Source organism: Meleagris gallopavo, chromosome 3 (assembly GCF_905368555.1).
Source record: "Meleagris gallopavo chromosome 3, MGAL_WU_HG_1.1, whole genome shotgun sequence".
In the NCBI taxonomy this organism is placed as follows: Eukaryota; Metazoa; Chordata; class Aves; order Galliformes; family Phasianidae; genus Meleagris; species Meleagris gallopavo.
In genome coordinates, this window is record NC_139406.1 from 34,917,789 (window position 1) to 34,945,732 (window position 27,944).

General features: G+C 37.7%; 1 protein-coding gene across 2 annotated transcripts in view; it reads right to left on the bottom strand.

Annotated features, from left to right (window-relative positions):
• Window positions 1–27,944, bottom strand: part of AHRR (aryl hydrocarbon receptor repressor) — a 91,150-nt gene that overhangs the window by 10,159 nt on the left and 53,047 nt on the right. For both annotated transcript variants that reach the window (XM_085220609.1, XM_085220608.1), the window contains exons 4-10: window positions 24,031–24,131; window positions 6,772–6,861; window positions 5,530–5,656; window positions 3,960–4,093; window positions 3,063–3,259; window positions 2,061–2,179; window positions 1,155–1,296 (exon numbers count right to left, since the gene is read on the bottom strand). In XM_085220609.1, coding sequence (XP_085076735.1) covers window positions 1,155–1,296; window positions 2,061–2,179; window positions 3,063–3,259; window positions 3,960–4,093; window positions 5,530–5,656; window positions 6,772–6,861; window positions 24,031–24,131 — 910 coding nt within the window. The remainder of the gene's footprint in view (window positions 1–1,154; window positions 1,297–2,060; window positions 2,180–3,062; window positions 3,260–3,959; window positions 4,094–5,529; window positions 5,657–6,771; window positions 6,862–24,030; window positions 24,132–27,944) is intronic.

Below are 27,944 nucleotides of genomic sequence, written 5' to 3' on the forward strand. Positions count from 1 at the left end.
AAAATCCACAAAACAAAAAAAGTAGTGAGGGTAAAAAGAACAGGTGGAATCTACTGCATACTAGCAGGAGGACAGAACTGTTGAGTATCTTCTGTGAGCCCAACTCTAGTAACACGTCAGCTTGTAGGAACTATTAAACAAAAAGTTAGATTTAAATGGCTCAGACTGTAAAAATGTAACTAAGAAAGCATCAAAGAGCATGTTCAATTGCACAGAAAACAATATAAAATGGAGACTTGAGTACAAGGAATAGCCACTCTTAATCTGTTTTGTAGAAGTTCACATCTTTGCATGGCAAGATGATGTTTGTGCCATCCCAGTAAAAGTAAAGAGATGAGAGGTCTTCTCCTATTCAAAAGATCCCAGAAGGTATGCTGCCTGCAAGGGGTAGCTACTCTAGAAGTTCAAAGATTATTTTTCATTTATTTTTCCACCTGCAAGGCATCCGAAAAGAAAAGAGCAGAGATACTGGTCACATGTTTTCCTCAGGACCAGGTGGTGGCTGTGTAAATCTCCTGGCCCCTATTCTTCCCTCAGACAGGTGTGAACTGGAGGAAGGAGGAAAAGCCTATGCGGGAGGAAAGGGGAAAATCCAATGGAGAATTCCTCTCTGAACACACATCTGCTGGGTATAGTTTTCACTCCAAGGCTGAGCCTACTTCAGCTATGTATAAGATCTACAAACATACAATAAATACAAACATTCCTGTTTTGATTGTGCTGAACATCCACAACTAAAAACATAAGCTCAACTATCATCCACAAAGACAAAAAAAAAGCTTAACATTATCAAACATTAGGAAAAGACAGGACACCAAATCAACAAAGAGTTTCAGCTGTAATGTAAAACCAAACCCCAAAATACATTTTTGTGCAAGAAAGCCAAAACATATTAAAAACGAAACAGTCTGAAGCACTTTTTTAATATGTATGTGCACTCAACTTCAGAAGAAAGAAGACTGAAGAATGCAAACATTCTTTAGGATTATTACAGCCTTTTCACATGATCTGGGACATAAATGGATTTTTATTTGTTAAATAAACTAAGTCCTCCTTATACACATTATTTTCTTAGGATGCGACACTCATTTAAAGATCTCAGACATTAGGAATAATAAAATATGGGTTTTTTTAGTATTGAAAAATATACTTACTTTAGCATTTGCTGTTGGGCAACAACATATTCTGAACAACCACTTCGATACAGAAGTTGAGTGTTAGCTTGAACCCAGACCCAGTGATCTTCATTTGTTTGTACTTTGACAAGAGAAATGCCATTTTCTCCATTATTCTTCGCTATGCAATTTAAAAGAAAGTATATTTTAATCCAAGCAGTTTTTAATATTTTTTTCATAGCTTTTAAAAATTATTTTTATTTTTTACTGGTGAATGCCAACCGGTTTGTTTGCTGCCTTGGAATCATCAGCAAAGTACATGCTAAAATATGTCACAGAACTAGGAAAACTACATGAAGAGTAAAATTTGAAAAATCTAAGGTGGTGACTAGAAACACTTAAGCTGCAATGAAAGGTATTTCAGTATTATTATTTCATTACCAGTTTTTCCCTCTCAATAGTATTCCTATATCAATGATAAAATATTAATGAAAAATGGGGCTATAACAATGGTGTTAAAGAAGTCACAGGCTTTTGCAGGTACAACCAAAGGCTGAGTACAATTCTATGGAAGAAGTTGTCCTTTGGAGAAGACTCACCATGAGAATTCTATCCATTGCAAAAATCTGAAACACAGCATAGATTCTCATAGTGTTGCCACACCCAAATACTGGGAAAGTATGAGTCAAAGTCACAAGCAAATCATGAGTTCACAAACCAATATTTTTTTTCATTTTCCTTCTTTTTTCTGATCTTTTGGGGAAACTAGCATCAATAATATATTTTCTAGTTTTCTTCCCATAGGAATAGATATGATTGTTATAAAGAAAAGAAAAAAAAAGAGAGCAATGGGACTGAAACCTGGAAAGCCTACCAGGTGAAAAGAAAAGGCAAGATTCTTTTTCCACAGGCTGTATATAAACCAAAAGTACTTAGCATATGTACCTTTGAATTGGTTTTCAGTAATCTGTAATACATTAGCAAAAGTTGCACCTTCATGATGACTATTTCTTCCATATAATTCTGCTGCTTCACACAGACCTGAATTACCTTTGGAACTGGAGCTGTAAGGGTCAGAAAATGGGGAAAATTCCTTGTCAGCGAATAACAACAAAGCAAAATTACAAACTCTGAAAGATGTGATTTTCAAGCTGTTGACCATTCTCAAAGATTGATGCTTTAAATTTATAATAACCAACATTAAATAATCATCTATGTTTCATCATATGGTTGCTCAAACTGGAGTATGACTGGAATTCTGCATCCAATTAAAAGGAATAGGTATATTTAGGAGTATTCTGCTCATGGCTTACTATATGTGAAATAGTAAGTACCAGCTTGAATTGAGACAAGCATTGTGTTCGTTCTGCTCTTTTTGTCATTCAAGGTAGTTACCAGCAATGCACTTAAAGATTACCATGACTTCAATCTGCAACAATCATATGATTTAAATGGATTTCTTCCAATCTTTAGTTTGAAATATGTATCAAAGTTTGTAATTTCTGTAATAATCCTTTCCAAGCTTTTTTCTTCATTAAGACCATCCGACTAGAAATAGCTATATACATTTTCTGACCATCCTTGGACAGCATGCTTTAAACTTGAACCAAATGAAACACTGAAGTGTTGGTTCTTTTTAAATATAAATAAAATAATAATAATACAACTGAGATAAGAAATATAAGAAGCACATCTTTTTTTTTTTTTTTTTGTGGTGTGTGTGTGAAATCCTTAATCACTGCCCAGTTTTCTACTTTTATAGCTGGTAGAATGAAATATTTCTTTGATAACTTCCAAAGATTAGGAAGGAGAATCCAGATAAATTATGCATATTTACTTTCTAAGAAAGAGTTAATATAGAGAGTTATTTAGCATCACTTGTACATTTAATAAACTGGAAGCTCACAGTACATTTTACTAAATGCTATACAATTAATTTGAAAATACTTTGTATTCACTGCTGCCTCATCAGCTTTGTGTTTTGTTTTCACAAGTAGGCTTTTCATCTTCATCTCTGTCACAGAAGGGAGAAGTAGTGGTACCACTATGCAGAATAAAGACAGCTGAGGTGGTAATACTGCTCCTGATGAGGACTTCTTCCTTTGTCCAAAAAGAAACTTCAGTTTGCCTTGAAACTGCATTGTCTGTTATATAAAAACACAACAGAATTATCTTAAGCATTCCATGTATAAACATTTTAAAAATTCTAATAAGAAATGCCACCTATTGATTAAGTAACAACAAAACCAGTTTTGAAACAGGGAGAAAAAAAAACAATTTTCTATCTCTCACTATTCCTCATTTTCTTTGCACATCTGTCTTTGTTAGAAAAAAACAAGATTGGTTCTTACTAAGCAAAGAAGTGATTTCTAGAAATAAGCCACTCTTAGCAAGAATATTATTAGCAAGAATATTAAATATGCAAAAGACTTTTTAATTTTATTTTTTTTTATTATTAAAGCACTATTTGTGAAAGTGAAAAAGGAATCAGTTTTATTCCTGTTTCTTTAAGTAATACTTCATGAATAAATGCTAATTACTGAAATTTAGTTTTGCCACCCTTGTGCTGGGGCCAGTGCAAACAACGGACAGATATTGTCCAAAAGAGCTTAAAACATAAACATTTATCAGTTCTTTCAACTTGAAATATTACAGCCTTTTCTTCCATCATTTTTTACACATATTAATAGATGTCTTTAGTTGTTTCTTGTTAGAGTACAACAAGTGAAAGGCATATTCTATCAATGGCTGCAAGCTATCTATGCACGTTCCAGTATTTTTCATATGAAGTAATTTAAATCTAGTGCATCGTGACCACCGTTGTCTAAGTAAAATTATACTTACAAGGAAGCCAGAAGTACTGTCCAACAAGCAGCGAACTCGACAGATGAAACAACGAGTTAAGAAGGAAGAATAATCTGTTGTTGTGCTGTCATTCTCTTGTGCTTTAAACAATTTACTGAGAATATATTCTTCTCCTGTCAACAGCAATATATATCAGATCACACTAGGAAAGAATAAAGATGTTCTGTACCCGCTTGAAAAGGAAATTGCTAAACGCTATTTTATAGACGGGTAAATATTTAACTGCATCATGTACAGGCATATCTGGAGATGCTCTACCACAAGAAAAAAGAAGGGCTTTACGATGGGATTCAAGTGACTCTCTTCAAAAACTTTGCTTTATTTCCTGAATTCTTGTCAGTTTTAACAATGCAGAGTAGGGTAACAGATGTTAGAGATTTTAATATTAGAGACTAGAGATAGCACATTAGAAAAAGCAATAAAATCAGGAAAAAAATGCTAATGCAAGAAAAACAAAAACAAAAATAAAACAAATGAACAGTGACTGATTAGCTAACGTTCAGCTGTTGCCTTCTTGGTTTTTAATGAAGCATTTGCCATTTTTGGACTACAGGTGCATAGCTTTTGAAACATTTATTTCCCAAAAGACACACACAAGTATTTGTACAGAAGAATGAACTCAGGAATTAAGATTCTCCACTGTGTATACTCAGGACAAAAAATTCAAATGTTTGTAGCTTTTATAGTTTGAAATACTCATGCACATTGTTCCATTTGTTTTCTGCATACTGCGTATAAAATTTTGCAAAGTTCTTGTGATCTGTAAGTTTCCTGCAAAATACATTCTATCCCACTGTGGAATTCTACGAAAGTACATGACTGTTCCAAAAGACAGACTTCATAAAAGTTGCTGAAGGATTTCTTCCAATTTCCCCCACACACTCATCTGAAAAACTATTTCAGTTAATTTATTTAATTTCATATAAATGCATACATTTAACTGGGATCCATTCATAAAGTTAACAATTTCAAACCCATTTTCTGTAGTTGCAATTTCTGGTTTACACATCATGTAGGAGAAACCTTGAGCATACATGTCCACTTCTCATTCTAGGCAAATACAGCCTCAGAGGAAAAAATACGTTGCTAAACCTACTTGTTCTTCTCAACACTCTGATTTATATAACTTCACATGGGAAAACAAATGGCAAAAAGTCATGTAGCCACTGTGGTACTGCACAGAACAATTTTGCATGTTTTTTATCTTCTCTTGTTATTGAGAGAAGTACTCATGTCCTGACTAGTATGAAGAAAAAGACTGGTAGGATGAACACTGATGTTGTTTATTCTGTCTTGATAAGAATATTCATAAGCATGTTAGTCAGAGGAAAATAAAGGAAACATCAACGTTCTAGCCTCAACAGTACATGCTAGCATGAAAAATCCAAAATCAGAGAGAAACATCATTTTGGGAATATTAACACTATAAGTGGTCACTATGCAGCTTTGCAGTGAAGAATCTAACTTGACAAGGAATAGGGAATAGGTGGAGGGCAGTTCTAATTGTACAGTGATGTGTACATTTCCAGTTAACACTATATACTCCTACCTGTTTCTGTCTGTAGTTGCTGTCCAGACATCTGAGGTGGATTCATGGCCCAGTGCAGTTGTCTACAGAAATCCTGGCGATCGTCAACATGAATGTAATCATATATGTTTTGGTGCATTACATCAGTCTGAAACAATTACAACAAGCAACATTTAATCTGCAGGTTTAATGGGGCAAACTCTTGTATTTATTAGAATCATAGAATACTCGGGGTTGGAAGGACACTGCTATGGGCAGTGATACCTTCTTCTAGACCAGGTTGCCTAAAGCCCCATCCAAGAATTTGGGTTGATATCTTCAGAAAAATAATGACTGATGTAGGGAATTTTGAAAGCAAAGACTCACTGAGGAAAGTTATTTCAGAGGCCCCTGTTTTTCACATCTGCTTTTTGACTTAATATCTTCAGAAGATTATTTTTAATAGCATATTGCAAATGTGAATCATAAAAATCCAACTGGCAGCCAACTAGTAGTGTCCCACAGGGATTGATGCTGGGTCCAGCAATGTTTAATTTCTTGACAAATGGGTGATGGGATAGAGCACAGGCACAGCCTCAAAAGAGTACCAATCAGGGAGAGCTGGACAGACCTTGACAGGCTGTAAAAATGGGTTGGCAGGAACCTCAGGAAGTTCAACAAAGGCAAAATCCTCTCTAATTTTGGGTTCTTCAGGAAAAGAAACTTGAGGCTTGATAAAAGAAATTGCAGTAAGGGTGGTAAAGGGTAAAGTGGAAAAAAAAATTGCAGTTAGGGTAGAACAGAGGGGCTGTAGGATCTTAATACTTGACTAGATGAGTCCTGGAGCAACCTGATTCAACTGGACCAGATCTAAGCAGGAGGTTGGAGCAGACAAACTCCGGAGGGCCTTTCCAACTGCATGATTATATTTACTCTGTATAAGCAACCAGTCTAGAATAGCAACACTGTATACAAAAGGATGAATTTGATTTTACTAGTAAATGCTATTTCTGTCAACAAAAGCTTTACAAAAGGAAATTGCATCCTATGCCATTACAAAGAATTCCTCTTCAACTCTCCAGTAAAAAAAAAAAAAAAAAAAAAAAAAGTCTAAAATGGCATAGTAAAATAGTAATGCTGTATATCTAATCAGCAATAGAAGAATAGGGCAAAACAAAAAAGTGTTCTATGTTTCAGAAAGCCAGTTGGCAGGAATGATTGCAGGAAACTCATTAGAAAGGCTGTAATATTAAGTATTCTATATATATTTGCTAATATAGTTACCTGATGAAACCCTAGGTAGTCCACAATCGTTGATGATGCATAAAATATCATTCCATCTGCACTCACCACCAATGCAAAACCGTTCAGTGACTAAAGAAAGGAAAATAATGATCATCAGAAAATAAAGGAAAAAATGGGTGTAATAACTTAAATAACATTCTAGTTTAATCTCCTTTTGATTTCAAATATGAACAAACATGAAGATACAGTCTTTGTGAGTGTAAAATTATAGAATATTACATTTTAAGTGCAGAAGAAAAATAATAACATATTTTTGCTGGGATTTTTTTTGTGTGTTTTTTTTTTTATTGGTTTGGTTTGGTTTTGGGGTTGTTTTTTTTTTTGTTTTTGTTTTTGCAATTCAGAGTAAAACTTCTGGGATTTAGATGGTGGAAATGTTTTTAATTTCATAGATTCATATAAATTCACAAATGTTTTGTCTGAAATGCACAGCCAGACTAGGCTGTCAAAAATCTACCCAATCATAGCATCCTGACTCCAGTAGCAAAAGAGTGCAACTGCATCCTAGAGCAGTCTTCCTGCCACCCACAATTCAAGTGCTTCCCTTGTCTTCAATAACTTCTGAAATAACCTTTGAATATTCCTGTCACAGCCCTAACTATTTTAATAAATCTGATGACTTTGTTCAACTGCATTTTGAAACCATATGAACTTTTTTATACTCCTAAGCTGTTGCAACAGAGGTCCACAGCTTAGTTTAAGGTAGCAAAACTTGAAAATGAAAAATTCTCTATTTCATTTTGTTTCATTGAGCCGGCTACTTTCTGCTGTTGTTTCACAACCTCTAGCTGTGTCACAAGAAGCGGCAGTTCTTTCCCCTTTACCTTTGCAATATGGAATGGATATGAAAAAAATCACTCTATAAAGAAGTTGGACACCACATTTTTCTGTAGGCAGATAGGGATTTTGTGCAAATTTAGTAAAGTAAGCTACTTTAATCATAAGTTTAACAGTTACGTGCTATATGTTGACTTACATTTCCAAGTAGAAATGTTTTGACTTTCATATATTTTTTGCTTGAAATATGCCTTATCTTTTTAGAAGTCTGATAATATGACAAAGTTCTAATCCAGTGTCTTGTACTAAAATTGTTACTGATTGCCTAATAAGATACTTACTGATCATACTGGTATTCTTAATAGAATGAATACAAGGAACTAGAAAAAAAATTGGTTCCTTACAAACATTCCTGTAGTTTCCATACCTTTTCAGAAAGCTCTCTCTGAAATGAAATAATAACAACCTGGAACATGTTTTTTGCAAAAGTTGGGGGGGGCTAATTGCAATATAACTACAATATTACATTACAATATTATTATCTATTTTGAATTAGAAATTGAAATTAATTCACATGATTAGAAGTTTAATAACATCTATCAAATACTTCTTTTTGGTTTTGTTTTTGTTTTATTTAAAACATTCCATTCCATAATGCTTGGCATTTATATGCATTGAAATATACAGATAATGTAATAATTTCCAACAAGAAAATTAAACACATGTGTTCTTATTATGGCTTTAAGATTTGATGTGCATTTTGAAGTATGGTTATTTTCTTAAGCTTTTGTAAAAACACAAACACAGAAAAACTGCAAAAAATGCAATCATTAAAATCGAGCAACAAATATTTCATTGATAGAGAACAATATTTAGTCAAGAAAAATGGTAAATTAATGAATTCAGTGATGTAAGGAAAGCAACAAGAAAATAATTGATATTAAAAGTAAGAATTAAATTAAATACATGACATGAACATTAACAATAATCACGCTGCCTGCAGTCTGACTAATTTTGCCTCTCCTCCCTTGATAAAGATTCACTGACATATTTTCATTCCTACAGGTTCACATTCCAAGGCAGATGAGATGATCCTATCCTGAGATGGTTTTCAAGTCTTTTGAGATTGCAGTTCAAACAGCTGCTGATGAAGCACTGTTCTGTTTTTATTATCCTTACTTCACCTTTCTCTCAATTTACAGTCGCTGTGATGTGTGTCTTAACCCTGAGCTAATCCTGAAGCCTGAAGCACAATGGGAGTAAATTTTCAACTGCTCAGTTAGTAGATATACTAACATATTTTTTCTGAGTTTGGTTCTCTTTTGAGTTCCTAAATAAGGACCAGATTTCCAAGACTGCTTAAAGCCTGTTCCCATTGTGACAATGGTGGGCAGAATTTCAAGAGTTCAGCATACAATAGGCTGACCTCCTCAGAAGATTTGACCCCAACCATAAATGTGGAGCACCTTTGGAAACTTGGCCCAGTAGGGCCACATGTGGCCAGGAGCTCTGGACCTTGAAAAAGCTGTGAAATGGTGACTGGAAAAAGCTAGCAATCAGACTGCAGTGGCTTACCTACATTTGGAAAAAGCAGTAACAGCATCCCTTTTGATCAAATGGATGTCAAGTATGAGTCAGCTGTAGGAACAGCCAAGGGCAAATCGTGCTCATCTCCAGGACTGCTCCATCAATCTAGATCCCTTTCAGAATAAGCGATATCTTTGGCTAGTGGATTCACAACTTATCCGTGTCTACTCTTCAACCACAAGCTCTTGCTGGGTTGGTACTATTTTCTGCTTAAAAAAATGTCCATATTCATCCCAGGACATCACCAAACAGAGGACAGTATGCCAAGATTTCTACATATTCACATCTGTGCCTTTCAGTGTACTGAGTGAAGCCTCCAAAGACAGTATCTGTCATACCCATTTCCAATATCAAGTGGAGACAAGAAAGCATTTTTGGCATCTTGTCTCTTTGGACTCATCTTCACAGCAATGAAACCATCAGCGATGTGATGTTAGGAATTTTATTACATTTTAAACATCTGGCAGGCCTTTTAATTAGGGCAGACTAAAAATTTCCATAAAGATAACCATAGGACAATTAAGGGACCTCCTTTGTGCAGATGCCCATAGCTGTTACCATGCATTTTCCAAAAGACCTCCAGTTTAGCCTGCACAGCTAGAAATTAAGAACACATAGAACATATGCACGTGTACCCTAGGAGACTTGCTTTAAAATGTAAAACTTGTTTCCCTCCAGTAGAATGTGGGCAGGTTATTCTTTTAACAAGTCTTTTTTTCATTAAGCCAGAATTAGGCTGGACCAGGTTCGTAAATATGGGAACGGGAAATGGGATTATGTATATTTTTAAGGGTTCAGAACAATGGAGTGGGAACTGCATCTGGAGAGGTATTAAGGAAGGGCAGGAAGAAGTAAAAGGAAAGAAGTGTAAGAAAGGTTCAAGGAGACATGTATCAAGGTTAAGTCAGAAATGAGTATGGATTTGAGGAGGGATGTAAATTAAGAAAGTTATAGATATTCCCCTCCTCGTTTTTGTTTTGCTTCCCAAAATGCTGATGTCTTTTTCTGAGTTAAGATCTCTCAACTACGCATGTCCTGGTTTCTGGTTTTCATGGCCTAAACACAAACATCAGATGCTCTGCCTTGCAGGCAGGAAAAGCATAACCGACTCTGGTGCAAAAACAACTTTTATGAAGCCACATGAAGCTATTGAGGATTAACACAAATTCCATGTGCCTAAACCTCATTTTAGCTGGGAAACCTGCTGCTTCAACCACAATAAAAAAATATAAGTTAAAAAAAAGCTGGACATGGAGTACAACTTCATATCCAGTGAGTTACCCGTGACTCCAAATGTTTTCTTTAAATTACCTTGAAATGCTGTTCAGTGTGAAATCTGGCATCTGTAGCACAGACAGACTGGAATAGAATGAGAATTGGGCTGGGCTGAGATTTATACTTTTCTTACCTACTGGCTGTGGCTGTGGAAAAGGAGGAAGGCATTTGCTAGTGCAGGTCTACCCAGATGTGGGTCGTAATGATTGCAAATTAGTAGGAAAATACCTGTTCTGATCTCTCAAAGAAATATCTTAGGTATGGTATAGAAGTCCATACTCAAGCTCTTTAGAGGAACACCATGTGGAGATTTTGCATTATTCTGGACAGAATGCTGATGGTTTGTTGAACTGACTGCAGGACATAGAGAGCTTCAGTGCATGATAATGAACAGAAACTATTCATAGCTTTTTGGGTGTAAGTTATCAGGTCTCATACTTAACAGGACAATGAAATGTACAGCTCTGTTCATGGTTTCCTCATTCTTGCTGCGTGGGGGACTGCACTGAGGTGCTGTGTCAGAAACACAGCAGATAACTACCTGAAATATCAATAACCTGGGAGGAGGAAAAGGGATGGAAAGAGGACTTGGATCAGCTTCACACTGCAGCTCACTCTGCCTAACATGCAAAGACGTGTCCAGGTAGCCAGAAATCTGCCTACTGAAGTGCTTCTTAATGCTCTGTGAAGAGCATCTGCCTGTCCAAAACACAGACAGGACAGCACAGAGAAGTCAAGAGCAGCTCTCCCCACCTTGGCTTATCCCTTTGAGCATAAATAATGGAAAACCTAAAGTAGGGCTCATGGATTTTAGGGGAGAAAATAACCTAACTCCCTACTTCAATGTCAATTTTCATTGCGTGCAACTGGTGTGTTTTAATTAGTAAGATTCACTTGCATCCTTCAATAATTGGTAGCCATTTGCATATATTTGTGCGCACGAACACAAAGCATGCACGCACACACAAAGACATTAGTGCGGACAGTGGAACTCCTGCAACAGAAACCAACTAACTTCTAATCTGCAAAAAAGCTGTAAACTGCCATTTGGTAAACCATATGGATCCAATGACAGATGGAATTTCTAATCCAGAATAATAGCTGAAACATGTGAGACAGATTTAAATATGCATTGTGAACATTTGTTTGTTTGTATTTGGCTTTTTAAAAACACTTACATGAGTTTTCTACATTGTGCTTAGAAATGAAATCACTCTTTTTTTCCAAGTGGGGAAAAAAAAAAAAAAAAAGAGAGCTTGGCACCAGACAGAGGCCTGTGTTCTTTTGAAAACATGTACATCCAATTATGTACTCACGAAAAGCCGCACCTGCTACTGAAACAAAAAACAATGAATCTGTCAGTTCAAAGAAAGTACAACATTATTCTGCTGCCCTCGGTAGCTGTGAGATGAAAGTTATCAGTTCCTTCCATTAAGAAGTTTTAGGAACATTATTAGTAAAGAGGTTCTCTTTGGGAATGAAGGCAAATATTTTGAGGAAGATAGGACTTCCTTTGGCAACAGCCTTTATATATCCTGATATTTTTTTCTGGTCCCATAGCAGAAAATCAGCCAGTAAATACTTCAAAGATATTTTGGTCAAGGTCATGGCATAGTAAAAATAAGAAAAGAAAAAAAAAAAAAAAGAAGAAGAAGAAGTTCCAAGCCACATTTCTCTTATTACTCTTCCTTGAAATAAAGGAAAACTCACTAGCATTCGGTCTCCAGAGACCGTGTTGCTATGGTTACTAAAGTACAACAGTCAAGGCCTGCAGCCATGCCTTGCTTTGAACAGATTTTCAAGTCACGCAACTTGGGTACTAAATTTCCAGGGTCAGTTGGCTTGCAGTTTATCTGGAACAGTTTCATTTAATAGTGTGTTGCTGGGTTTTGTGTCCTATGCAGGATGGGGCCATTTTCTGATGATCTAAATAAGAAGCTATTTAAAAACTCTGGAAATGATATACTCACCCTTGTCTTTCATGCTGAAGTCTTACGAGTATTAGGAGGAAAATGCAGGCAGTTAATGTGTCTTTAGCAGTATTATTTAACGAATCAGTATTTCTTTCCACTGGTGTCTCTAGGATGCACTATTACTCTTCTAAAAATCACAAAAGAATCCCTAAGCTTCTCTTTATAAACCAAAGAGAAAGGAACGCTTACAGATGCAATAAAACCCAGCATAAAAGACTATTCAGAAATACTGTATCTAATGACATCAGAAGATGGCCTTTGCTCGGTATGTACAGTATCTCCTAGCCCTTGGGATGCTTATGTATTTCTTTGTATCTACAAAGCAACTTCAAAAGGAGCATTTGGGTGACTAAGCACTAGTCAATGCAAAGGGGGAGTGACAGAATTGTTTTTAGCATTCCGTTTTGATCAAAGACTTGCATGTACTGGTTAGTTTTCAGGCTAACGAAACAGAACAGAATATAAATTTCCATAATTGGAGCCAAGGGAGGAAACAGATCCTACAGGCTGAAGCCTACAGCTCTGGGTTTATATGGGAAGGCTTTCAGAGGGGCTGCTGGGTCTGACTGATTTTCATAGGCAGATGTGTGCATGACAGTGGAACCAAGTGAAAATATTCAAGAGTGAATCTGCAGCATAAATGTTTCTTCTCAAACACGAAGAAATACACACATACGATCAATTATACTCCTTCCTTTCTTCTTGAATTCCCACATAAAACCACATTCACATTCCTTCCTACCTCCTTCAGGCTCCTTAAAGACAGAATGGAAATTCAACATCTAGTGCTGCACTGCTCAAAGCAGAGCTCGGCCAAAGTTTCGAAGATCGTCCACATAAGCCCTTGAGCCCTGGATCTCATGTTTACTGTCGGGCGGAATAGCTTTGCCATCCAAAATGCACAGGCAAATGATTCGCTCAGTGTAACACCATTTTTCACTATCATATCACTTCCTCCAAAGAATTAGATCAACTTGGAGATACTTATTTACATATGTGCCTTCAGTCTAAAGAGGGAGCTGGAATGCTGCGGCTTGTCAGGAGGCAGCAGACAAAACTGGCCTGCTGGAAATCAGTTAGGAAAATGTAAGTCATTGGGCTCTGGTAATTGTGAGCTATAAACTTTGAAAAAAACATAGTAGTTCTCTGGAGAGTGAGACTGTAATGTGTGCACACATGTAAACGCACTTTAAACCATGGTGATAATGTTTTTGATATGCTCAATGCGTAATAAGTATTGCACACAACCGAAAACAACTTTGCCTTTAAAACTGTTTTGATTACATGATGTAGAAATGCAAATGTAGCTTTTCTTCCTTTATACTTTATTTCCAGGCTAAGCTTTTGCAACAAAGCTTGTAAGCCTGTGTCAAGTCCTTGGGGTAGAGATTCCCTTTGTTCCTATAGGCATAAACTACTGGCCTCTGCTGAGCACAGGGCCTCAAAAAGAGCCACTCTGCCAAAGACAGTATTGAGAAACAAGAACTATATGCAGGCTGAACTGAAGCATCATTTGATTTTGTATTTGCAAAAAGTTGATACAGTGCTCTCTAGAAAGAGATGCATGCCAACAGAATCCAATTGCTTTCGCAAGAACTAATCGCTGGACGTTACAATGTAAGTTGTGCTATAGGCTTCTAGAGTTGAGCAACCCTAAGCAATAGCTTAAATAAAGATTAGGGAAAGTTTTCTCTGAAAAAGTAATTGAAGGGTGACACCGAGTACTTCAGTACAGGTTTGTTATACAGCATATTTGTTTGGAAGCACCAACAATGCTTACTATTGATGGCAAAGTTTGATCGATTTTTCATGCCTAATTGTAAACAACACCAATTCTTCTCTTTGCATTCTCAACGAGGATTTCAAGTGAGAGGCAAGTAAATGAAGTATGTGAATAACACCTGAGATTGTACAAGTAATGAGGACTACATATAGGGATCTAAAGAAGAAGAATATTCATAAGTATGAATTCTAGATTTGTCAGGAAAAATATTTTGTTTATTAATGCATACAAATATTTACTCTGATTAGTGGTATGCTAACAAGTCCCTGGGTGAGTAATATGTCATTTACCTATGCAATTATCATGAAAGGATACTGAAGTTTGACATCATCTTGCTATCTTTCTTTAGCCTCCTCATGAATCATGGATGTTGAATTTAAAACTGTGCTTTACCAGTAATGGAACCCTACTGTCAATGCTCTTTCATAAACAATGTGCCCTGGACTACACTTGGAAATAGAAACAGTCTTTATAGTGATTTATGCAGTTTCTCATTCCATTTTCTCAAAACCAGATGTTCTATTCACAGATGGAAGTAAAGATGGGGCAATATCATATCTTCAGTGCAAGTTCAGCCCATCATTCTTTCTAAGTCCTGCAGCTGCTCTGGGCTTTTCAGGCTTCTCTTCAACAATTTCAATATAGAAAATGCCAGTCTGATTAATTCTATTTGAGAACACTCAAAATGAAGCATTGATTGCTCAGTACTCTGCACTTCTAATAACAAATTTAGTTAGGTAGCCTTTGCAATAACAAATGTAGTAAGATTACCCATTATCTTCCACAGAAATAACTTACTGAAAAGAGTCTTGAGTAATATTTATCCAACATATTGGACAATTAGACATATGTAAGTACTAAATGTCTGGAATTTTTTTTAGTGTTATTTATATGTAACTGTATCAAGTCTTGAAGAGAAGAAGCCATCATAATATTCCATCCACAGCTGACTTTTATTCACACTTGCAAGTTGTTAACTAGCATGAAGAGCAGACATCTCTTAAAGCAAGAAATCAAAGCCTAAAAGAGACAATGCTGACGCCAATGCACTGAACACTGAATGCAATGTCCTAATTTCAGAGTATAATTTTTCTGTGCATTTAACACTATATATTGCATTTTCTACTTTGGACATATTTTTGAAAGGGGGAAAAAAAAAAAAAAAAAAAAGAAAAACAACCTGTACTCCACATTCTCTCCAGAAATAGATGCTAAAACAGCTTTTTAAAGTACTGTTTCAGGGCAGCAAAGTCTTTAAGGGAGTCTAATGTTTCAGAATTTGTCTTTGGGAAGAGTCTTGTTGCTTTAGTTATCACCTTACATGTGTTTTGTAACCTGTAAAAAGCCCTATATAAATGTAAGTGGTTCCCCACTGGCAGCAGACACTGACTCTGCTATGATCATCCGGAATATGGTGGAGATGGAAAATTACAAGACACAGCTCTTCTAAGCACCAGTAACAAGTGCAAATCCTAAGCTGAATTTTAGACTAGGTGAAGACCCCACCCAAGCCTTTCTGTGAGTCTCTGGTTTACTCTGAGTAGACATTGGTTTTCTCATTGTTTTTAAAAAAAAAAACAAAAACAAAACAAAAGAAAAAAACAGTCTCAGTTACTGGAGAATCCTGAGGACTTTGTAGTATTGGGAGGAGGAAGGAGGGTGTGGAATGCATTGGAGAAAATGTCTCTTTGCTGGGAATCATCAGCTTTTGCATCTAGGAATTTCTGGAAGAACTTGAATTATAGCATATTTAAAGTATCTTTTTTTTCTTTTTCTTTCTTCTACTCATAAAATGCCAAGGACAGCTACAATCAGAATGATGGCCGTTTCTCGTGAAGTTCCTAAAAAGGCAACAGGACTATCTGAAAGGTCATTCTCTGTCCTCTTTTCTCCTAATCAGTACTATATCCTCAATAATAGAAAACAATATACTTAATGGTCAACAGCATGCTTTGCAATATCAGTTTTCATTTCCATTCAAACCTATCAAAAAGTAGTCAACTTTTATTAAATAAGTTAGGCAAACAAGAAAGAAACGCCCTCTATTTCTGATAAAGCATCTGTTTGTTTCTTTTGAAAACCACACAACCACACATACAAAAAAATACATCAAATTTGCAAAAATTCTTAAGACAGCACACATTCTTGCCTAGATCTGCTTTCTTGATTGTAATTTCACCTTTCTGGGAAGATATCCAGGCTGAAGCTCATTACCTTCTCTGACTTGAGAATGAGGAATAGACTGGGAGCAAGCTGCAAATACAGATTAGGCTACTGGTTTATAATTTTTCTAGCTTAAGACCAGCTAAACAATGTAAAATTGTGAAAATGTAAGTTATCTATGAACGCAAGAGCTATTTAAAGTGGTTTCTATTTCTTTTCTTTTCTTAAACAATACATGATTTTGCCATCTTCAGAAAATGGACACTCCCCCAAAAGCAGACACTCATAAAGAAACGTGTAAGGACACAACAGTGTGTTATGACTTCCTTAGTTACCTGGATGTGAGTAGTCCAGTTCTAGCAACAGACTAAACGCCAGCACATGGATACGACACAGCACTTGCATACAGACATTGAACTTACTGATTGGTAAGAACAATTGCCAATGATTAGTTCTGGAGTCAGGGAGAGAAAAAAACCTAATTGAGTTGAAACAAGAGAATATGTTTTGTTGTGGAGGTCACGTGGCCATGGGACTGCCTCCAGAGGCACTGAAATAGCCTGAGCAGAAACAGAGGAAATGGTTGTGAAAAGCGAACTTGAGTGGAGTTTGCTGTGATGAGCAGCTTGGAGACAGCAGTAAGGGATCTTAAATCCGAATTCACATCTGGTCTATGTCCAAAGCTGACGGACAGCTTCTCTGCTCCCCAGTACAGATACAATTTCTCAGCCAGGCCTCCTCTTACCACATCTGAAACACTGCAGCATGTTTGCTCTGCCCTGACACATGGAAATTGACTCTTCAGATGCCAATGCAAACTGACACAATGCTGCCTTCCCTTCTGCATACCTGTGCTAGCTGCTGACTCCTCCTTCTCTATCACATTAAATATCAGCTGCTTGACCTGATTTTGAGATCAGCTCACAGCTTACTACCTCTAGGTCTTCCATTCCATGTTGGAGAAGTGAAATGATGTGTGTCACCATTCCAATATGTTGCTCTCTCTCATGCACGGGCAAGAATTGAAAACCAGCACTTAGTGGTGTCTCCTCTGTTGCTAAAAGGTTCCACACAAGCATCTGCAAAGATGCTTTCTCCTTCAAATTATTCCTCAATACTCCTTCAGAAGTCAGGACTTGTGCAGTCCAGGCAGCTTCTACACAATGATGCCTGTCTATTATGGTTACAGTTTTGCTGCATTGTTGTCATGTTGTTGTGAGAATCCTTCTTTGTTTTTTGGCTCAAAGCTTGCTTCCTGAGGTATTTCTTGTGATAAGACTCTGATTGATTTGCTGAGGAGCCAAATAATGGGTGCTACTGTGTGACAATCGACATCACTTTGGGAGCATTTGAAAGCCCCTTCCTCCAGAGCTGCTTGTGTCGGGAAGAGAGTGCTCAGGAGTGTTTACTGGCGGAAGATCTGGCCTGTGACTAAATAGCTCCAGCTTGGTATGGGAAAATTGGGGAATGATACCATCGTGTCCTGTGAAAAACAGGATGCAGATGGGCATCCCTGCTCCCTCTTATCTGCTGGCAAGGCCCAGAAGGTGGGAACAAAGGAGTTTCTGCTGAGATCCCAGAGCCAGAAGCTGCCACTCCAAGGAGAGCTGACTCAACCACTTTGGATTTGAGCTGTCACTCCAGAGGCAGCTGACTCGACCACTTTGAAAGCACTGAAAAGGGGCCATCATCGCCGTGGTCATCATCGTTGTCAACAGAACAACAATGCCCGACAACCCACCACTACTGAAGATCAGTGACTGAATTATGAACCACGCTGGATCCATGGTGGTGACTATCTCCCTCTTGCTGCCTACAAAGACTCCTTGCTTCTTCTTTTCTATCTTTTCTATTGCCCTCCTTCCCTTCCCCATTACCCTAATTCATAATAATGTCCGTCCTCCCTTTCCCCATCTCCCTAATTAAGATTTATAATAAACTGGTCGGACCAACATTTGAACCGTTGTTTCTTAATCTCACGCCAGGTATATAATATTAAATGAACCTCCTCTCCCTCCTATAAATCGGAGCGAGACAGTTGTCCATTCGAAAGCATCCGTCATTTCTTTTCTCGCATTTAGATTGTAAATCTGAAGGAAAGGGTTCACATCTTCTTCTTCAGTTCCAGCAGCCTGTCAAGCTGAATTGCTGCAGCCTAAATTTCAGAACCCTAGGCACTATGGTAGTATTGTGATTGTTGCAGTAGTAACAGTAACACTAAGAACTGGAGTAGAGATCTAACAGTATTCACAAGTCACAAGCTTTTCAGTCCAGACTTGTTTGAGAGGGGGAAAAAAAAGAAATAAGTGAGAACATTAGTTGTTTGTTTAAAGGGCAACAGAAAGGATATTTTTTGCAGAATGTTGTTCCCATGCCAAATTTCAAGTCTGGATTTTAGAAATATGCCCATTTGTAAAGAAAAGGAAAAAAAAAAAAAAAAAAAAGAGGGACCAAGAACTCTGAAATGTTCCTTTGTGTTCCGCCTGTGCCTGCCAAGCAGAAAGTGAATGTACGCATGTGATAAAGATGGCAAGTTACTCCTGACCCCATTTATGGCTCTTTTTTCATGGATATATTCTCTGCTAATCATCCCAAGAGACTAATGTCAGCTTAAATCATGTCATCTGAATTACTGGGAGAAGGTTCATGTTTGAAAACAAAGAAAAGCAAAAGGGTTATTTGGGTAACTTGTAAAACTTATTAACTGAGAAAGAAAATGCACCAAGACCAACAACGCTTTGTGAGAACTTCCTATTTTGGTGGCTGCATTTTAAGCCTGAAAATTAAAAGGTGAAGCTGCGTATCATAACCTCACAGCTTTATTTTACAAGGACTGTGGTGAGAAAGAAAGCGCTGTCGAAAGCTGAAAAGGAATTCAAGAGCAGAATAAATCAAAAAGTTCTTCTCTACCAGCTTCCGACTTCTGAAGTTTGTGCCTTGGTCACAGCCCTGTGTAACAGCCGTGCACTTCTGTCTGACTCCCAATCTTCCTTTTCAAGTTTAAATTAAAAAATAACAGGAAGAGTCAAATCTTTTGCTCTCAGACTGAAATTCAAGCTAGTGTACCTTTTTCAAGAGCATAGTTTTATCAAGTACTGATTACATAAATCAGTTTGGAAGGAGGAAGTGGAATTACACTAACAAGTTTAAAAAAATTACAGGAAACCAAGTGGGAAAAGGTTTCCTATGTTATTTCCTTAAGCAGGGTGAAGAACAGCACCAATAGGATGTTTTCTAATGTATCATTTTCCAACTCCCTTGGAATGAAACTTGAACTCCAGTGCAAACTGTCAGTAGAGGCCACCTGGAAGTACCTTTCTGTGCCAAATGTGTACATACACCTCTCTGTTGAAAGTAACTCCCAGAAATCTTACTATTTGCAGCCACTTCTGATGTAACTACAGATTGTTAATTAATAGGATTCCATTGCATTAAATCCTGAATCTTCTACTTAGATAAAAACTCCAACTGGCTTGCCATTGGTTTTGGTCAAGACTGCAGCTCTACACCTGACTATGCTTTCTGTTTTGCATCAACAGCCCAAATGGTGCTGGTTACAAAGCAAGACACCTCATCTGCCCCACTAGTTGCGTTAATTGCAACTCAAGTCAGCAAAATTCATCTGCCAAGTGCTGAAACAAAAGCATACCAATAGAACAAGAAAACTCCATTTGCCATAGAGACTTTGTTAGTTAATGCACAAAATGTCAATAATTTCTTTTTTTCTGCCACTGGTGAAAACTGAGAGGTCTTTTTTGTGTTTGTGCAGAACAATGGAAGTCTCTTTCATAGGCATAATGACATCTAAGAGCACCCAGCAGCAACATGGGTCTCCTGAGCTTAGTGTCCCAGCAAGCTAATATGAATAAAGATCAAAGTAGTTACTCACCACCAGCTGCTCCAGAACAGTGGAGAGGAGTGCAGAAAGGTGAAGATGGTTCAACTGAAAGAGCAGGTGATTTTTGGCATCAGTGGATGCCAGGCAGGCTTTTGTAAGGGAGCCTGTTATCACTCTATGTAGAGAAATATGGGCTCTTTCTCTTCAGCACACAGATATGTTAAACCTGCAGTCACTCTTTCAGGTTGAAATTCAGATTATGCCTGAAAGACCTTTGCATTTCTTCTCCCACACTAGGGTTTTGTGGCAAAACAGCAGTCAAATTCACTACTTTCTTATTCACCTATGTCATTATTCGTTTTTAGCAGGGAAATGGTAACTGAAGTATACATAGCTAAATCTCTGTTCAACGCGGGTAAATGTATGGTATCATTGGATAAGAAATACTATTATAGTATGATGCCTCTTTGGTACAGCTATAAACCAGAACTTGAGACAAAATCACTGAAATTTGGTTTCTGTACTCAGAAGGCTTAAAAGTTAAGGATTCACAGTGGAAATCAAAATGGGCCTTCCCTAAAAGAGCATGAGTTGCCAGTGAACATGGAAATGGCTAAACAGGACAGCTCTGGCCTTTATCAGTATTCATCAGTGAGATAATGCATGACAGATCCAGGCAGTCTTATTCCATTAACATCTACTTAGGAGCTGGACAGATCATCCAGATTTCATTTTAATACTCGTGATGTTTTGGGCATAAAGTACTATTTTCACACCTGTAAGGAATTATGTCCGTATGTCTGGAGACAGAGACACCATAAATCCTATGCTGCAGAAGGAAGCACCACCAAGATCACTCCCTCAGTAGCAAATACTTTTATAAAGAGCATGAATGCTGCAGAAGCAGCATTGAGGTGGTCCATAAAAGCAAAGTAACAATTTTCATCAGGTGCAGCTCAGTAGATGGGTGATATTTAAGCAAGAAGCAGTACCAGCGGTGACAAGGGGGCCAATGCCTGACCGTGTGATAGAGAAAGAAAGTCCAGAGAGGGCCATCCTCTCAACAGTGGGTGTTTAATTCCTTAGATAGGATAGTACATAATACGTGGAAACTAGAGATGTTCTTGGGATGAGATATTACCTACACTACAGCCTAAACTCAGCCTGGACTTGAGAGCAGCATAGCTGGGAGTATGAGATGGCTAGCAGCCACAGGATGAGTGCTGCAGTCAAGGCTAGTGCCTAAATAACTACTGGTGATTCATTTTCATTTTTCCAAGTAACCATTTTACTGCGTTTCTCCACCCCATCACCGCACCCTATAAATTCTATCTGGATTTACTGACTGCCAATACAACTTATTCTCCCACTTTTCTGGTTACAGGTTTGGCCCAGTGTTCTTCAAACATTCAGTAACAAGCTTCAGAAATGGCATGCAGCCTTTTTTGCAGGAAGGCACGTGGAACAAGGGCTCCAATACCACCTGTCTTGGAAAACATTACAAGAGTGCAAAATTAATAATCATTACTGTAGTCAAACTGTTGGTATTCGAAGCCTCCAAGAAGAGCAAAGATTGAAAGAATGGAATATACAGAAAAAGACCATTAATAAAATTGGATTTTGGTCATTAGGGCTTTCTTTGTCTTCTTTCAAATGAAAACTAAATTATAGCAAAAAGGACTCTTTTACTCAGAAGAACTGATCTTTAAACTTAAAACTCTGGAAGAAATTACTTATTTAGATACCTGATGTTCTCCACTAAAAAGTCTTTGATAAACTGGTATCATTGTTTATTCCATTATTGCTGATGAAAGCTATTTGATTTTAGCTGTAAAAATATCTCTATAAAATCTTAAATAAAAACACATGTTGTGGCACAGGCCTTTAGAAATAAAAATCATTTTAAACATACTTTGAAGACAGCCTAATTTCATTGTTTTCTTTTAAGCTGAAAGGGGAAGTACTGCGTTGTTCCAAGGCTGGAGAGGCACAGATAAATTATGTACCAGTAATTAGCATTCTTGTTCTTCCATATTTCTACCTAACATAGAGCAAGCGTGATCCTCCACACCAGGAAAAAAAATGCAATTATCTCTGTTTCTCCATTATTGTTTCAGCTAGAAGCAGTGTTATTCACATGTATTTTGGTGATTCAGATTATTCTGGTTTATTTAAATAAAGCATCAAGGAGAGGTTGCAAAATGTGAAGTGGTGTCACAAAAGGAAAGCAGCATTTGACAGTGGCAAAGCATCTTCTGAGAGAAACTGAAGTGGCCAGATTCACAAGTCAGTGCATAAAACACAGCAACCACCAGCAAGGCTGTTTGCTTCTTTTCAGAAGGAATCACAAATGCAACCACTCAGTGAAAAGTGCACAGCCCCCAATAACTAACATAGCAAATTTGATGAAACAACACAAACCCACTCTTCATCACATTCCATGGCATCTGGATGAGTGAAACTCAGGCCCCAGAGAACATTCTCAACAAGTCCTATGGAAAATTCACCCTTTTATTCTAGGTCAAACATTCCTGGCTAACACATTCATATCAACATGCACTTAATCATCAAGATAGTGATCCATATTAGGTATGATCCAGGACAAAAATCTCCCATGTATTCAAATAGAGTGTGATTCAAATACCCTATAGAAATCAGACCATAAGTATAGTCAGTAATATTTGGCATTATATGAAATTACTGTCAGTGTTCTCTCCATGTGTTTGAAGATCCTTAATGATTATAAATTGTGGATATGTAATATATACCAAACAAAGCATAGTCTAAAGATAGGAGATCATTAAAAATTATATACTCACCATATTTATCATTCATTGTTTGCCTTGTATTTACTACTCCAGAGAGTGGAAATTGTTGCAAATACCTGACAGCCAAATATCTCATTTTGGCACTCATGCTAATTAATCAAATGCCTCTGTGCTACTTGCTTTGAAATGCAAAATTAAAATCTTCTAAAGTATGAGGAGGAACAAAAGCAGTATGCCAGTTTTGACTCCATAGACTTGTACAAGTTATGACGTTGGCTCCCATGCTAAAAATGTTTTCTTTTTTTTTTTTCTCTAATAGTCTACAGCATCCATTTGCTGAAGGTTATTATTTAATTTACATTTAAGTATATCTCAAGGCTGTCACTGAAACATGATTTTTATTCCACGAATATTATTGTATCCAATACAACTATACATATGCAGTCTTAATTAAATAGGAATTTCCAAGGATCCTAAGTGTATAAAAGGCACAATTACATCATATGTTTAAAACGCAGATGTATCTGTGATGAACTACTGGTTCAGTTGTTAATGGCTGTATTAATTCTTCATCCAGATTAATGGATCCAATTCTCAGTAGCAGTATCATACCACCCTGCCAATACAAAGTCATCTTAAAGGGGATACAAACAGATAGAAAGAATAACTTCTCCACACACTGCTTCCTTCAGAGCGCAGAGTTCAGGAAGTAGAATAAATTAAAACATCCCAGAATAATCTTAGGTCGGATCAGAAACCTGGCAAGCTGTTGTTGGTACCCTCAAAATGTGTGACGACTACAACATATCTTGGCTCTCACCCCAAGTGATAAAGAACTGCGAACTGGCCCATAAGGCTTGAGGGACAGCCCAGAAGATGAAGAACTGCAAAAGCCCAGCAGATTGAGCAAGACGACCATGACTGCCAGCATCACTCCTACAAGAAGCTCTCACAAGCAAGTGATTCACTCCAAGACAGATGGTCTGTTCCAAAATGCCACAAGAGATTAACCCGCAGAGTCTACCAAACAGTAAAAATTACTTAGAGCCCAAAACGATGACATTTGTCACTCACCTCTAGTAGAAGTCCACCTTCCTGGACAGCAGCCTTGTTAGATACATTGTCTTCTTTTATTGTCTGACCAACTTGTTTCTTAAAGTGCTTTTCTTGAATGGCTGTTGGAAAGAGTTATTATACGTTTAGAGATCACACGGACTAGGGCCACTAGACTAAAAATCTTGTTTAGGCACTTAACATGCATTGGACTAATTGGGAGTTACTGTCTTCATGGTCTGGATCTCAGTTACTGACAAGTTGCTTTTGTTGCGAGGGAGATAGATACATACATATTCGGCAGTCCAGATGTTTTTTATATGAAATATCTATCACACTTTTTATTGAACATATTTTTTCCATTACTGTACTCTACATAAAGCAATAGCAAAAACCCACAGAAAAAAAAAAAATAGTTAGTAAGTTGTTTTGTTTATAAGAATATGTACTATGTAAATGTAAAGAAATGCCTATGTAGCTCAGAAGACAAGGGACTGAAATACATTTCTTGTTTCCAGTGCTGACCTCCTTGGCACCGTATTATTTTCAGTCTCACCATACTCTACTCTATTCTATGAGTCTGAGACTGATTGCTAGGTTCATAGGAACCTTCTTAAACTATTTCATTTCCAAAGAAAAGATTAAAGTTTGATTTTTGCAGGTCTGTTACTACATGAAATCCATGAAAATCACTCACCGTAGATTGAAATCACATATATTTGTCCTAATAATAATGAAAACCTTCATGGGAATCAAAATGCCTGGTGGCTGCTTTTCCTGCACGTGGGTTACCACTACTTGATCTGAAATATCTTTGAATACTCAGAATGTAGTCTTCAATTCAATTCAGAAAGATCCCAGAAATACAATCTCATTTTTGAGGATAATGAGAGCATTTCTGAGAACTCTGATGCCACTTAGTGGGTTTTTGCATCCTCTAGGGAGTATGGTTATCATTTGTTTAGTAAAAAATAAGGAGTTGGTTATCATTTGTTTAGTAAAAAATAAGGAGTTCAACTTCATGCTTACTGCCCCATTTCAGTGACACAACTGTCCCAGGCAGTAAGTAATAGTGATTCAGTTTTAAGGCTTTTTATCTTTTCATAGAGAGTAAGAGGAGAAAACATAGCAGTGGAACATACAGTACATACAGTCTATTCCAGCTAGAAGAGAGCTGGTGCAGCCACAGTGGAGGTGGTTAATAATCCCAAAAATGGTTGAGACAAACAAAAGCCATTTTTATAAAATCAGAGTAAAAAGGGAAGACAGCCAGCAAGGCTCTAACGTTCCTGAGCATCTAGATAAAAGTCATGACAATAGGTCTTAGATTTTTAGTAGAATTTCAAACAGAAAAAAATAAAAAGTCTACATTTTTTAATGGCTTGAATTATATTTATTGCAAGTGAACGTGGATATGACCTAAATGGAGTCACTTCCTTTCCAAAAGGCTGTACAACAGCCATTCTGTCAGACTGCCCCTGTGCTGCCATCTGTCACATGGCAACAAAATGTAACAGGATATTGGTGGGAAGATTCAACTTCTACTGCCATACCACCAACATCTGCCTCTGATGTCATGGGCAACATAACAAAACAGGAGGCATCGCTTTCGGAGCAGCCCTCATAATTGCAAAAGATCATTTTCTTTGTCCTGCTCAGCCAAGTCTTCTGCTGCATCTACCCATAAGAACACATCTACAGCTGTCACAGCAGAGTGTTAGGCACATGTGGCAGTCATTTTCAAATAGCACCCCTATTCCAATGGTATCTTCCAGAATTTTCTCCCTTAGAAAATATGTTTTTGTAGCTACTTCCACAATGTTTTGCCGTCTTTGCAAAGGTTAAATGACAGTAAGGGAGGGGTGAGAGGAAACCAAGGTTTATTTTTTTTATCTGTTCCTTTGGCTTTGTGAAAATTCCACCAGTTAGTGGAAACTATTATTGTACCTAACCAAGCAGGCCAGAGCTCCCTGCCTGTTTGTTAGCCTTCAGGCTCACACAAACATAGCAGCAAAAGTACAAGAGATGTTTTTTCCGCAGCTTGTCTGGCTAGTATAAATTCCATCTCCAAATGGAAAGTATTTTAATGCTATTTTGCCAGCTAGAGTTACCCGTATGTTAGGCCACACACACGCGTTTCATAACATTCTGCTCGCTGGCCTCAACTGCAAAGAGAACTATTGCACCATCAAAAGCAAATGGCGCCCTCCAGGCCAAGAAGCAGGAGCCTCTCTGACGCAGGCATGGCTCCCTCGTGCACCTGAGGCCTTGCTCAATAGTCGTTCTCCGTCAGTCTCCCTGCACTGGAAATACTCTGCTAACCCGCCCATCGGGGCAGCAAGACTTGGCTAGTTCAGCAGCGACTGCTCAGAAGAAACTGCTCCTAGCGGTAGAACATCATCTGGGGAGGGCAAAGAGAGAAAGGCAGAGCACCGTGCAGATCTCCAGTATGAAAGAGAAGGAAGAAAAGCAAAGTATGGCATGATGAGAAAGAAAACTGCAAGATGTTATCTGACTAAGCAGAAAATCAGGGGAAAGAAAGCAGAGCAGCCTCATGGTGTCCCTGTCAGCACCAAATCTCAAATGGGAGAACTGAAGAAATGTATTGGTTACGACTGGTGGCTCAGCAAGGCAGGTGTGACCACGATGAAATACTACGTAAAGTTGCAGGCCTCCTGAGCAAAAATTAAGCCCACTATGATGAAAACAAACCAACCAACCAACCAACCAACAAACAAAGAGAACGAAGGAGTACTGTCTCCATAGGCAGGGAGGAGCAAGTTGTGGAAAATTAAAAAAAAAAAACAGAAACAGCTAACGATGACTCAGTGACCCGAGGGGAAATCTTCTGGCTTTTGGAGTCCCATATATCAAAAATGGGGTGAGAAAATACTGATATTGCAGGCAGCCTGATGAACGCTGCTGGCTATAAAAAAATGGAAAGTTTTAGTTTTATAGAGCTTTGGACTGCTTTCTGTGGCAGAGGCAACATTTTGGGCCGGACTGCCAGCAGTTAACATAGAGAGCTCACCTACCAGGTTCAAAACCAGCAAACAGAATGGGTAGGAAGCAGGAGTATGAGAGACCTTGTTCTGAGCACAAATTATCTAGCCTGCATTTCCAGAATACAAAATAAAACAGAAGATGGAGCTGTTCTGCCAAAGAAGATGAATGAGTGTATTGATACCATAAGGATGATAAACACAAGATACTCAAGAACTGGGGCTGACAGTTTTGCAAGGTCATGCAATTGTGAGCATGGTGCTATCACAGGCAACATTAAAAAGCCAAAAGTTTGGAAATGCTGGGTCCTACAGAAGGACAACACTATGAAAATATACCAGGCAGAGAAGCAGGGGGGAGGCTAGGAAGAGGAAGAAAAAAAAGGAAAATGGCCAGAGCAGTTTTCCTGAAGATCAGATCAAAGACCGAAGGATTTTGTTCCAATTTCTGATGTAAATGTGATTAAGGAGTGGAAACTGAAAAAATAAAGTTGAGTTAGAACTGGTAGCTAATTGATTGGGGGAGCAGGACGGGGAGTGAGAAAATCACAGGACGATAAGCTTGAGTAAATGGAGTATTGGACTGTCTTACACAGTGCTGCTGAGCCTTTCACAGCTGCACTGTCTCACTGTAAAACCTGAGTTCTTTCTGAGCCTCCAATTCTGACAGGAGCAATGCTATTTGCATTTATCAAGCAGTTGGCTTCAATACTGTAATATTGTAAAAAACAGAAAAGCTGCCTGACACTTTCAAGTGTAAGGAAGTATCATGAAAGCAGCCATCCCCTTTCCCGCAGAAATAATAGAACATATACTTGTTGTGGAATATGCTTTCATTAGGAGGGATGGAAATTCCAGGACTCTCATAAAACCTCACTTTTTAAAGCAACAAGAATACACTCTCTGAAGTGTTTCTGCATCCCTTCCCGCAGA